The sequence below is a fragment of the Cervus canadensis genome, chromosome 11 (genome assembly GCF_019320065.1).
Source record: "Cervus canadensis isolate Bull #8, Minnesota chromosome 11, ASM1932006v1, whole genome shotgun sequence".
NCBI classification, from domain to species: Eukaryota; Metazoa; Chordata; class Mammalia; order Artiodactyla; family Cervidae; genus Cervus; species Cervus canadensis.
The window spans coordinates 76,766,709-76,779,624 of record NC_057396.1 but is presented as its reverse complement, the minus strand read 5'-3'; the positions used below and the strand labels follow the sequence as shown (position 1 = coordinate 76,779,624).

At 39.3% G+C, this 12,916-nt stretch overlaps 1 protein-coding gene across 1 annotated transcript; it reads left to right on the top strand.

The window, feature by feature from the left end:
• The first annotated feature begins 2,996 nt into the window (after positions 1 to 2,996).
• LOC122450267 (olfactory receptor 5AN1-like) lies at positions 2,997 to 3,935 on the top strand. Its single transcript, XM_043482515.1, has one exon. It carries the CDS (start codon positions 2,997 to 2,999, stop codon positions 3,933 to 3,935), a length of 939 nt encoding a protein of 312 aa, XP_043338450.1.
• Positions 3,936 to 12,916: the final 8,981 nt, after the last annotated feature.

Below are 12,916 nucleotides of genomic sequence, written 5' to 3'. Positions count from 1 at the left end.
GATTGGGAGAAAATAATAGCAAACGAAGCAACAGATAAAGGATTAATCTCAAAAATATACAAGCAACTCCTACAGCTCAATTCCAGAAAAATAAATGACCCAATCAAAAAATGGGCCAAAGAACTACATGGACATTTCTCCAAAGAAGACATACAGATGGCTAACAAACACATGAAAAGATGCTCAACATCACTCATTACCAGAGAAATGTAAATCAAAACCACAATGAGGTACCATTACACGCCAGTCAGGATGGCTGCTATCCAAAAGTCTACAAGCAATAAATGCTGGAGAGGGTGTGGAGAAAAGGGAACCCTCTTACTCTGTTGGTGGGAATATAGCTAGTACAGCCTCTATAGAGAACAGTGTGGAGATTTCTTAAAAAAACTGGAAATAGAACTGCCATATGACCCAGCAATCCCACTTCTGGGCATACACACCAAGGAAACCAGATCTGAAACGTGCACCCCAATGTTCATCGCAGCACTGTTTATAATAGCCAGGACATGGAAGCAACCTAGATGTCCATCAGCAGACGAATGGGTAAGGAAGCTGTCGTACATATACCCCATGGAATGTTACTCAGCTGTTAAAAAGAATTCATTTGAATCATTTCCAATGAGATGGATGAAACTGGAGCCCATTATACAGAGTGAAGGAAGCCAGAAAGATAAAGATCATTACAGCCTACTAACACATATATATGGAATTTAGAAAGATGGTAACGATAGCCCTATATGCAAAACAGAAAAAGAGACACAGATGTACAGAACAGACTTTTGGACTCTGTGGGAGAAGGTGAGGGTGGGATGTTTTGAGAGAACAGCATGTATATTATCTATAGGGAAACAGATCACCAGCCCAGGTGGGATGCATGAGACAAGTGCTCGGGCCTGGTGCACTGGCAAGACCCAGAGGAATCGGGTGGAGAGGGAGGTGGGAGGGAGTGTCGGGATGGGGAACACATGTAACTCCATGGCTGATTCATGTCAATGTATGTCAAAACCCACTGCAAAGTTGTAAAGTAATTAGCCTCCAACTAATAAAAATAAATGAAAAAAAAAATTCTCCAAGGTAAAGGAAAAAAAAAAAAAGGCTCAGAACTGAAAGAAAAAAAAAATCATGTTGTCTATAAAGAAAAACAGTTTCAGTTATTTCCAGTTCTCTTGATATTTATTACTTATTCATCTTTCATTCCTGATTGACCCCGCTTGGATTTCCTGCACTATGTTGAGTGGAAATGGTTAGTTACTTGTCTTATTTCTAATCTTATGAGTGACGCTTTCAGTCATTCACCTCTGAGTATGTTAGATGAAGGCATGTTACTATGTTCTTTATTATGTTGAGATGAAGTCCTTCGACACTTGACTTGTGAACTTTTGTCATGATTGGATGTTGAATTTGTCAAATGCTTTTTGTGCATTTATTGAGAGGATTATGTGATTTTTACATTTCATTCTATTAAAGCAGTGTATCACATTGATTGATCGACCCATTCTTGCATCTCAAGAATGAACCCTACCAGATCATGGTGTATGATCCTTTCTATGTGCTGCTGAATTTTATTTGCTAGTATTTTGTTGAGAGTTTAAAAATCTCCATTTATCAAGGGTAATGACCTGTGATTTTATTTTCTTGTAATTTCCCTATCTCACTTTGGTATCAAAGTAATATTGGCTTTGCAAAATGAGTTTGGAAATGGTATTTTCTCTTTAACTTTTTGGGAGACTTTGACAATGATTGGAATTAATTCTTCTTTAAATGTTTGATAGAATTCACCATGAAGTCTTCTGGTCCTGGGCTTTTCTTTACTGGGAGGTTTTTAATTACTGATTCAATCTCCTTAGTCGTTATTGGCCTGTTTAGCCTTTCTGTTTCTCTTTGATTCAGTTTTCCTAAGTTGTATATTTCTAGAAATTTATCTATGTTTTCTAGGTTGTCCAATTTGGCAGGAAAACCAGAGACCAAGAAGAGCTTTCTTGTCGTGACATTGAACCAGTAGTGGGGAAAGGCAAGGCTGTCAGGGAGGAACTTCTCTACTCCCCTAATGTGGTCCTTCTTGGTCAGTGTGGTCCAGAGAGGTGGTTCACATTCGTCGCTGTGTTTTAGAATTTTCACACTGGTATCCTTCCTATGAATAATTGCTAGTTTCTTTTTAAGCGAGGGGAACTGAAATTAGGAATGATCTATACTGCCATCTTGATTATGACACTCAGAACTAAGACTCTAATATCTGAAACCTTAACCACCGTTCTATGCTCTTTCCTAAGAAGAAAAGTATCAAAAAAATAGGCCAATGGGGGGGGGGGCCAGTAGTGAGTTGTACTAGCTTATTTTTGAGATATTTTACATGATGTCCTCCCTAAGAACACTTACTACATAACTGAAATGGGCATACATGCTGTATCTTGCGAACAAGTCAGAATTACATATCATGATATACTTCTCTAGGCCATTTAGAAGCCACTGTAATAGATATATTTGTAAAAAGGTTGAGAGGTTATTATAAATGGAGTAACTTTCCTATGGATAAAAGAAGAAAATATAAAAAATCTCTCTAGATGATCATCTAGGAGAAGAGCTGCTTCAAATTTATCCTGCGATGGTCCAGTTATGCTATATTATTATAAAGCAGCAGTTATACATTATTAGAGGTCTTTGAAAAACCCTGCATTTTAATCAATGATCTCTTCCTTATACATAATATTCACAAGATTTGTATTGCTTTTTAAAAACGTTTTCAACTTTTTAAATATATCTTTTAATTATCATGAGACCTCATGAAATCACTGAGAACCTGAAACACTGAGGAGGCACTTCCTGACAATTCAAGATGAAAAGCTGAGATCTTTTCTCCAGGGCAGTGGAGCATTTCCTTTTATCCAGTGCTCAATGGAAGAAAGACATGGCATATATGAGAACTGTGATGCTATCATGTCACCTGAGCCAGCGATGCATTCTCTTGTCTCTTTTCTGATTTTAGGAGTACAAAGCCAATGATTGAGGGAGGAAATATTACAAAGATCACGCATTTTATCCTTTTGGGCTTCTCAGATTTTCCCAGAATCATAGTAGCGCTCTTTGTCCTATTCCTGGTGATATACATTTTGACCCTGACATGGAACCTGTCCCTCCTCATCTTAATAAGAATGGACTCCCACCTCCACACCCCCATGTACTTCTTCCTCAGTAACCTGTCCTTCATAGATATCTGCTATGTGACCTCCACAGCCCCTAAGATGCTCTACGACTTCTTTCAGGAGCGGAAAATGATCACCTACGTGGGTTGTGTTGTTCAGTACTTTGTATTTTCCACCATGGGGCTGAGTGAGTCTTGCCTCATGACCGCCATGGCTTATGACCGATATGCTGCCATTTGTAACCCACTCCTCTATTCCTCAATCATGTCGCCCACTCTCTGCGGTCGGATGGTGCTGGGATCCTACTTGGCTGGACTCTCCGGCTCTATGTCCCAATTGTGTGCAATGGTCCAGCTCCACTTCTGTGGGCCTAATGTCATCAACCACTTCTTCTGTGACATGCCCCAGCTGTTAGTTCTGTCCTGCACTGACACGTTCTCTGCACAACTCTTGACTGCTATATTAACAATGATCTTTGGGATAATAAATGCCTTAGTCATCATGATATCCTATGTCTACATTGTCATCTCCATCATGAAGATCACGACAGCAAGCGGCAGGTCCAAGGCTTTCAACACCTGTGCTTCCCACCTGACAGCAGTCACTCTCTTTTATACCTCAAGTATCTTTGTCTATTTGAGTTCCACCTCTGGTGGTTCCTCCAGCTTTGACAGATTTGCATCAGTGTTCTACACGGTGATGATTCCCCTGTTGAATCCTTTGATTTACAGTCTGAGGAACAAAGAAATCAAAGTTGCCTTGAAAAGGTTGCAGAAGAGGAGAGGGTGTTGCTGAGGTCACAGATTGAGATTTCCGATGGATTTGTCTTGTTAGAATGACCTCCCTTAACCCTCAATAATATTTATATGAATGGACAGCAACAAAGTTCATTCTGCCTTTGACAAGACTTAATTTGTCCCAGATAATATGCCAAAATGGACCAACAACTGAATCAAACTACACAAACACAATATCTTTAAGTCCTAGAGACCCATTGTTTTTATCCTCCATGTGGAGTGGCCTCATCATTTATTAATCTATTAACAATTATTGGACTCTGGGAGTTGGTGATGGACAGAGAGGCCTGGTGTGCTGTGGTTCATAGGGTTGCAAAGACCTGGACATGACTGAGCAAGTGAACTGAACTGAATTATTCATGAAGCATCAAGATTTAGAACCTGTTCCTTCTTGTCTGCTTCTGACAGGCTTCTGACCCTAAAGGAGAGATAGCCCTGACAGAGGCCCCAGGAGTGTGTAAACCTTGTCCCCCAAATATTCTGACGCAGCATAATCCAGACATGGTGGTCATTGGTGTCCATTCTGTGTTTCTGGCCGGAATGAGAACGGACACACAGAGGATGTGTCTTTGGACAGAAACAAGTATACGGTTGGCCTAGTTGTGCCTTCCCGGAAGACTAGTCTGATACAGCTAATGTTTGAGTAACACCTCTTTCAGTGCTTATTATCTAATAAGTTACTGATCACATTCTAGGTCCACTGCTGCTGCTGCTGCTAAGTTGCTTCAGTCGTGTCCGACTCTGTGCGGCCCCATAGATGGAAGCCCACCAGGCTGCCCCTTCCCTGGGATTCTCCAGCAAGAACACTGTTGTAGTCTAAATAGGAGGACATGATTTGAACAATAAAGAGAGGTGGAATGCCGTGTGTGGCCCCTTCAGAGCTATTAAGTTATAATTCTGATGATGCAACACTTTGTATCTAGTTTCCAGTGGACATTTCTGATGGGGATGATATTCAAAATCCATGTTACAGTCAGTAGCAATTTCTGATATTATGGAAGTCAAGCCCCTCTTTCCCTCCCTCATTAAGTCTGGAAAATTTACCCCTGGTTGACATAGCTAGTGGGATCATACTGTAAAAAGAATTTCTGCTGTTTCAAGCATCTGAACACATTTGATGTGAGAATTGTGTGAGAATATATGGCAATAATAAAGTTACCAAATATTCAATGTTGCAGAGTAAAAGCCAATATGGAAAAACCAATATACATTCCTCTCTGTTGTCTGTGTTCAACAGGTCATGTCCGAGAAATTTATGGTTGTATGCAGGTAATACAATCATCAAGATGGAATGGTTAGAAGTACTTTAATGCTGATATGTTCCTGGAAACCTCAAACCTCAAGGGGCAAGAAAGGAAATAGTTTGTGGGATAAGCAGGGTTATCAGCTCTAACCAATTTATGTCTTCAGAAGCAGGATGTAAATTTTTGGTCCCATGGTCTGGTTAAAAAGAACAGGTTTTCCCGACTGTTGAGTTTCCAGATCTCCCAGACTTTAACAAACTAACTGAACTGTATCATTATTTTATATTTTATCCTTAGAGAGTCATTGGATTCTTAATGCTGTTTTAGAACAGACCATCAATGCCAATGGTCCCATGAATTATCCTACTTAAGTAACAACTGTAAGTGAAAAGGTATTTGAAGCCCTTGTACAATTTTCCATTAGTTCACACATGACTATGACTGAGAGAAGGGGACCTGTTGAACTTTTGCAAGAGTATAATTAGGGCTACCCCATGCCAAAGAAATAGTGTGATATAAATAAAGAATATGTGCCCACTTCACCCCCATCCAAACAGGTACATTTTCTTAAGCATTGCTCTTTAAAAATGTGTAAGAGTGTATTCAAAATCTGTTTCTAATAGTCTATGAGGTCTTCAGTAGAAAAGAGACATCTGCTACATGTTGGCAATACAGTGTTGATTATAGTCACTATGCTGTGTGTTAGACCTCCAGAATTTATTCATCCTCTAATTGCAAGTCTGTGCCCTCTAAATTCACCTCTTCAATTCCCCTTTTCCTATCAAATTTGAATATTTTTCTGTTGTTTGTATATACCACGTCTTCATTATTGAATCATCTGTTGATGAACATTTAGGCTGTTTCCATTTTTTGGCTCTGTGTTTAATGTGGCAATAAATATGGAAGTACATATCTTTTTGATATCCTATTTTTATTTCCATTGGCTATATACCCATAAGTGGGATTGCTGGATCATATGGTAGATCTGTTCTTAATTTTTGAGGAATCTCCATAGTGTTTTCTGTAGCAGCTGAGCCCCATTTGCACATCCCCACCCACAGTGTACAAGCATTCTCTTACTGCCCCATCCTCACCAAAACCTGTGCTCTCTCTTTTTCTTAATGATTGCCATTCTAACCTTTGTGAGGTGATACATCATTGTGGCTTTAATTTACATCTCCCTGATGATTAGTGATTTGAATACAGAGAGAACCAAACTGAGCATATCACAAATGAAATGTCAAAAGGCAAAGAGAAGGAGATAATCTTAAAAGCTGCAAGAGAAAATCAACTTGCTACAAAGAAGAGGACTTCTGTAAGCCTGTCAGCGCCTTTCCACTAGACTGTTTCAGCCCAAGGGCAGTGGCAATGTGTACTCAAAGCGCTGAAAGAAAGCTGTGCCGACCAGCAGTGCTCTGTCTGGGAAAGCTGTCCCTCAGGACGGACGGGACAGTAGGGAGCTTTTCAGGAAAAGAAATCTGATGGTTTTACACTGGACTGAGCTTACAACAAATGTTAAAGGGACTTTTTCAAGCAGAAATAAAAGATCACTAATTAGCAACACAAAAGGTATAAAAATATAAATCTCTCTGGTAGGAGTAAATAATGTTGAATTCTGAATATGCTAGAGTAACGGTGCTGGCATATCACTTATCAATCTGGTGAGAAGACTAAAACTCCAAAGAGGTAGACATAACTAACACTCCAATAATTTGTTAATGGACATACAAGATAAAATAATGTCAATTATTACATCACAAAAGTAAAATATGAGAGAGAATGGTAAAAAATTATTCTTGTGTGCATTTGAATATTAAGTTGTTTTCATGTTAAAACAGACTGTTTTAGGATAAGATCTTTAATGTAAGCCTCATGGTTAATACAAAGCCAATCTACAGTAAATTCACAAAAGATAAAGAGAAATGAATCTAAGCACGCTGTTGCTGCTGCTAGTTGCTTTAGTCGTGTCCAACTCTGTGCGACCCCATAGATGGCAGACCACCAGGCTCCCCTGTCCCTGGGATTCTCCAGGCAAGCATACCACTACACAAAGCAGCAAATTATAAAGAAAGCAGAAGACGAAAGAAAGGAATTACAAAACAGTCAGAAAAATAAACAAAATGGCAATAATATATTCACATCTGTCAATAATAATTTAAATATAAATACAAAGTTTCTCTGATCAAACACAATGAGTGGTGAACAGATATAAAATTTGAGCCCAGCTATAGGTACCTACAAGAGACTCATTACAGCTTTAAGAACTGAAAGAAATTGAAATTGATTGAAAGTGAAGGCATGGAAAAAGTAATTTCATGTAAGTAAAAATCAAAATAGAGCAGGATTTAGCTATAATTATCTCAGAAAAATTAGACTTTAAGACAAAAAGTACTGCAAGAGGCAAAGAAAGTCATTATACAATGGTAAAGGGATCAGACTCACAAAGGGATATAGCATTTGTATGTATATATAAACTCAGCATAGAACATGTAAATATACAAATAAAATATTAACAGACTTGAAGGAAGAAGCAGATAACATTACAATAATAGTAAGGAAATTCAATATCCCACTTTTAACAATGGATAGATCTTCCAGAAAAAATATCAATAATGGAACATTGGAATTAAGCTGCACATTAAAACAGAGATGTTTAAATGACACAGAACATATGCACAAAGGAAGTAAAAGACATTCTCTTTACAAGTGCATATAAATCATCCTCTAAGATAGAGCATATGTTAGGCCACAAAACAAGTCTCAAGAACTATAAGAAGAGTGAAATGATATCAAACATCTTTCCAGACACAAATGTGTGAAATTAGAAATTAAATGCAAAAAGAATACTGGAAAATTTGCAAATTTGAAGAGGTTAAACAACATGTTACTGAACATCATGGGTCATGGAAGAAGTCAAATTCAAAATTTAAAAAATAATTGGGACATCCCTGGTGGTTCAGTGGTTAAGAATCTGCCTTGCAAGTCAGGGGACATGACTTTGATCCCTGGTTAAGGACCTAAGATCCCACATGCTGCAGAACAGCTAAGCCTGCACACTCCAATGACTGAGCCCATACTCCACAACTAGAGTCCATAGAGTGCAATGAAAGACCCCACATGCTTCAGATAAGACCCAATGCAGCAAAATAAATAAATGAATGAATATTTAAAGAAATTTCTTGAGACAAAGGAAGTAGAAATACAACATATAATTTATGAAATGTAGTAAAATCAGTTTTAAGAGGGAAATTCATAGCAATGAATGACTGCGTAAATAAAGAAGGTCCTCCAAAGTAACTGTATCGATTTACATTTCCACAAATAATGCAAGAACATTCCTTTTCTCCACACGCTCTCCAGCATTTGTTGTTTGTAAACTTTGATGATGGCCATTCTTACCAGTGTGAGCTGATATCTCATTGTAGTTTTGATTTGCATTTCTGAAAATGCGAGCAAATATGGAAAACTCAGCAGTGGCCACAGGACTGGAAAAGGTTATTTTCATTCCAATCCCAAAGAAGGGCAATGCCAAAGAATGTTCAAACTACTGCACAATTGCACTCATTTCACATGCTAGCAACGACTGAGCAACTTCACTTCACTTTCAGGATTCAATGGTGTGTGAACCAAGAACTTCCAGATGTACAAGCTGGATTTAGAAAGGGCAGAGGAACCAGAGATCAAATTGCAAACATCCACTGAATCATAGAAAAAGCAAAGTAATTCCAGAAGAACACCTACTTCTGCTTCATTGACTGTGCTGAAGGCTTTGACTGTGTGGATGATAACAACCTGTGGAAAATTCTTAAAGAGGTGGAATACCAGGCCACCTTACTTGTGTCCTGAAAAACCTGTATGCTGGTCAAGAAGCAACAGTTAGAACCAGGCATGAAACACCAGACTGGTTCAAAATCGAGGCAGGAGTATGTCAAGGCTGTTTATTGTCACCCTGCTTATTTAATTTATATGCAGAGTACATCACATGAAATGCCAGACTGGAAGAAGCACAAGCTGGAATCAAGATTGCCTTATGTTTTTAAATCTGTCTTAACAATCTGTTCAGTCTAAATGGTTAAATCATTGGTTTTTATCACAAAGCTATATAACTACTAGCAAATCGAAAGTGAAAGTGGCTGAGTGGGTCTGACTCTTTGCCTCCCCGTGAACTATACAGTCTATGGAGTTCTCCAGGGGATCTTTCCAACCCAGGGATCAAGCTCAGGTCTCCCACATTGTGAGCAGATTCTTTTTTTTTTTTTTCCCATTTATTTTTATTAGTTGGAGGCTAATTACTTTACAATAGTGTAGTGGGTTTTGTCATACATTGACATGAATCAGCCATGGAGTTACATGTATTCCCCATCCCGATCGCCCCTCCCGCCTCCCTCTGCACCCAATCCCTCTGGGTCTTCCCAGTGCACCAGGCCCGAGCACTTGTCTCATGCATCCAACCTGGGCTGGTGATCTGTTTCACCATATATAATATACATGTTTCGATGCTGTTCTCTCGAAACATCCTACCCTCGCTTTCTCCCACAGAGTCCAAAAGTCTGTTCTGTACATCTGTGTCATGAGCAGATTCATTATCAGCTGAGCTACAAGGGAAGCCCAAGAATACAGGAGTGGGTAGCCTATCCCTTCCCCAGCATATCTTCCCAACCCAGGAATTGAACTGGGGTCTCCTGCATTCCAGATGGATTCTTTACCAACTGAGCTATCAGGGAAGCCATAAGCATCAGTGAGCAGTAGTAGTGTTAGTAGCTTAGTCGTGTCCTCCTCTTTGTGACCCCATGGATTGTAGCCCACCAGGCTCCTCTGGCCATGGGATTCTCCAGGCAAGAATAACTGGAGTGGATTGAATACTGGAGTGGATTGCCATTCCCTCCTCCAGAGGATCTTCCTGACCTAGGGATCAAACCTGGGTCTCCTGCATTGCAGACAGATTTTTTACCATCTGTGCTTTACCATCCTTGACCCAGGGAACCTGGGTCTCTATTATCAAGAGTTAAATCACATAATTAACTCATTACCCACCCATCTCTTTCGCCCTAGAAGTGAGATTAGTTGAAGATGAAACTGAGAATGGGGCCTTCCTAAATCAGCTCTATATCCCCAGAAATGACAGGATAGATGAACTCCATTTAAAACAAAAAAACGAAAAATCCCCCCAAAAGTTTGTGAGAATCATCTTAAGTAGATATTTTTAGTGAATGATTAGTAATTCAGCATATTTTGGAAAGAACTCCAATTTAGAACATATTAGTTATACCTGCTATTTGCAGGAGGTGGGGGAGCAGGCAGGATCCAAGTTCCACAACCAGGGATGGAACCCATTCACCATGCATTGGGAGCTCGATTCTTTACCACTGGACCCCAGGGAAGTCCCCATTACATCTACTATTAACAGAAGGCATGCTGCATACTACACACTCTAAATACTTTATGAGCATTATCTAACTTGAATCTATCAGTCCTATATTATAGGTGATAGTACTAAATCTCAGGTTAATTTGCTGGAGGTCACACCCTCATCAAGTAGAAAAGATAAAATTCAACTCAGTTTGGCCAATACAAATGCCTGTGGCTTTAACCATGATAATTTACGGCCCCACCATGCATTAGTTTTATTGTATTCCTTTTTGCTTAAATTTCTCATTTAGGCCAAGGAAATAATGCCATGTCCATCTCTCAAAGTGTTGATTGAGTGAGGTTAGGTATTTGAGAAAATGTACGTATGTATATGGGCTTCCCAGGTATTGCTAGTGGTAAAGAAACCTTCTGCAGGAGACAAAAGAGACACAGGTCGGTCCCTGGGTCAAGAAGATCCCCTGGAGGAGGGCATGGCCACCTACTCCAGTATTCTTGCCTGGAGAATCCCACAAAGAGAGGAGCTTGGTGGGCTACTGTCCACTGGGTTGCAAAGAATAGGAAAGAACTGAAGTGACTTAGCTCGCATATAGTTATGTGTATATCTATAAAATGAAAATGCTTTGCAAACAGGAATCTGTTCATATATGTGTATTTTGTTGTGTTCAAAGTATTTTTCCAGCTAACTGTGACATCTTGGGCAAAATTGTAGCTCCATATATTCAGATCCTCACTTGGAAATCATAGGTATAGGACTAGAGGATCACCATGTCCATTTCAGTTCATAGGACTCCAATTTCACGAAAAGAAAAGTTATGATGATGAGATCACATGTCAGGCCCAAGGGACAGTGAGAACTGAATCAGGAGGGACATGGTGACACAGGGCGTGAAATTAGCAGGGACAAAACCTCCATGACAACCAGGACTCTAGAGAGCAAGTACTTGGAGTTTTTGTCCCCTAATTGTCTTCCCTCCCAGCTATCTCTGCCCTTAGTAACACATGAAAGATATTCATGATATTCATGAATATTCATATTCAGTGTGAGCATCTCTCTGGCTGTGAGTGTATAATGGTTTAAAGGTTCCCATCTCAGAGAGCAATAGGACCCACCTGGAAAATTCCTTTGGAAAAGAAATACAAAATTTCAACCTTTGGCAAGGACTCTGTCTTTCTGGGTATCTGGGTCAAGGTGAGAGGGCAAGATTTAGAGAGACTAGCAGGCTGTGTGTTGTCTCTATAGCCATTTGAACCATCCAGTAGGACCTTTGCAGAAGAAAGTTTATAGTCCTCAGTATCTCCCATCTTTCTACTCTTCCCCCTCTCTCAAGTCCATATGTTCCACTTATGGTTCTTCCTAAGTTTTCTTTCTCCTTTATACCAGTTCTCCAATCTTCAATGAAAAGATTGATCTATAGTGCAAACATCAGGTATTGTTCTGGGGTGACGGATGGATGTTGAGTTCCAGTCCTGCAATTTCTTAAGGATGGGATCTTGAACTTTGTTACCTTCTGATTTTTTTTTTCACCTGGAAAATGAGGGTGAAGGATCATGTAGAATAAAATGAGATAATGTCTATTAAGCCTACTACCTTGTAAAATTGAATTGTTTGAATAAAAAATTATCATTTACTGAACTTCATGGGAATTAAGTATGGTTTAAACATGCCTGAGTTATTCTTGCCAAGAGCACTTCTAATTTAATTTGTTCCCTTGATGATGTTTTCATATAATAATAGTTGATTTGATATATGCTTCAAAATATAGCTTTGAATCATCAATTTCTGTACAGGAAAGCCAAACTAGTTTCTCCATAATAATAAGTCAGAACTACTCATGTATAATTCCATGGCCTTTTGATTACACTTCACTAGTTTTCCATTGTCATCTTTGGAGATCCTGGGGTTCAGAGGATACTAGAGTGGGTGATACAGATATCAGAGGGTCCCCCCTCTAAACACAGGTGTGTGATAGTCACTCAGTCGTGTCTGACTCTAAGACCTCCATGGAGTAGAGCCCACGAGGCTCCTCTGTCCGTGGAATTCTGCAGGCAAGAATACTGGAGTGGGTTGCCATTTCCTTCTCCACCAAACAGATGTAGTGGTTGTTTCACTGCCTCCTTTGAAGCTTCTTTCATCGTTCTTTATCCGGTGACATTCTTGGCTTTCTTAACCTTCACAAACTCCCAAGTGACCATGTCCTTAGTAGATCAGATTTGAAAAAGATTTTGATATATATGTATTCCCACCCCTTATTGGCTTATGCTTTTTATGTTAAAGGCTTTACCACATTGCCTCTTAAAAATATTTTGTGATTATATTTGCCATTTCGTCAAGTGTATTTCAAAATTATTTTAGGTAAGTTGAGTG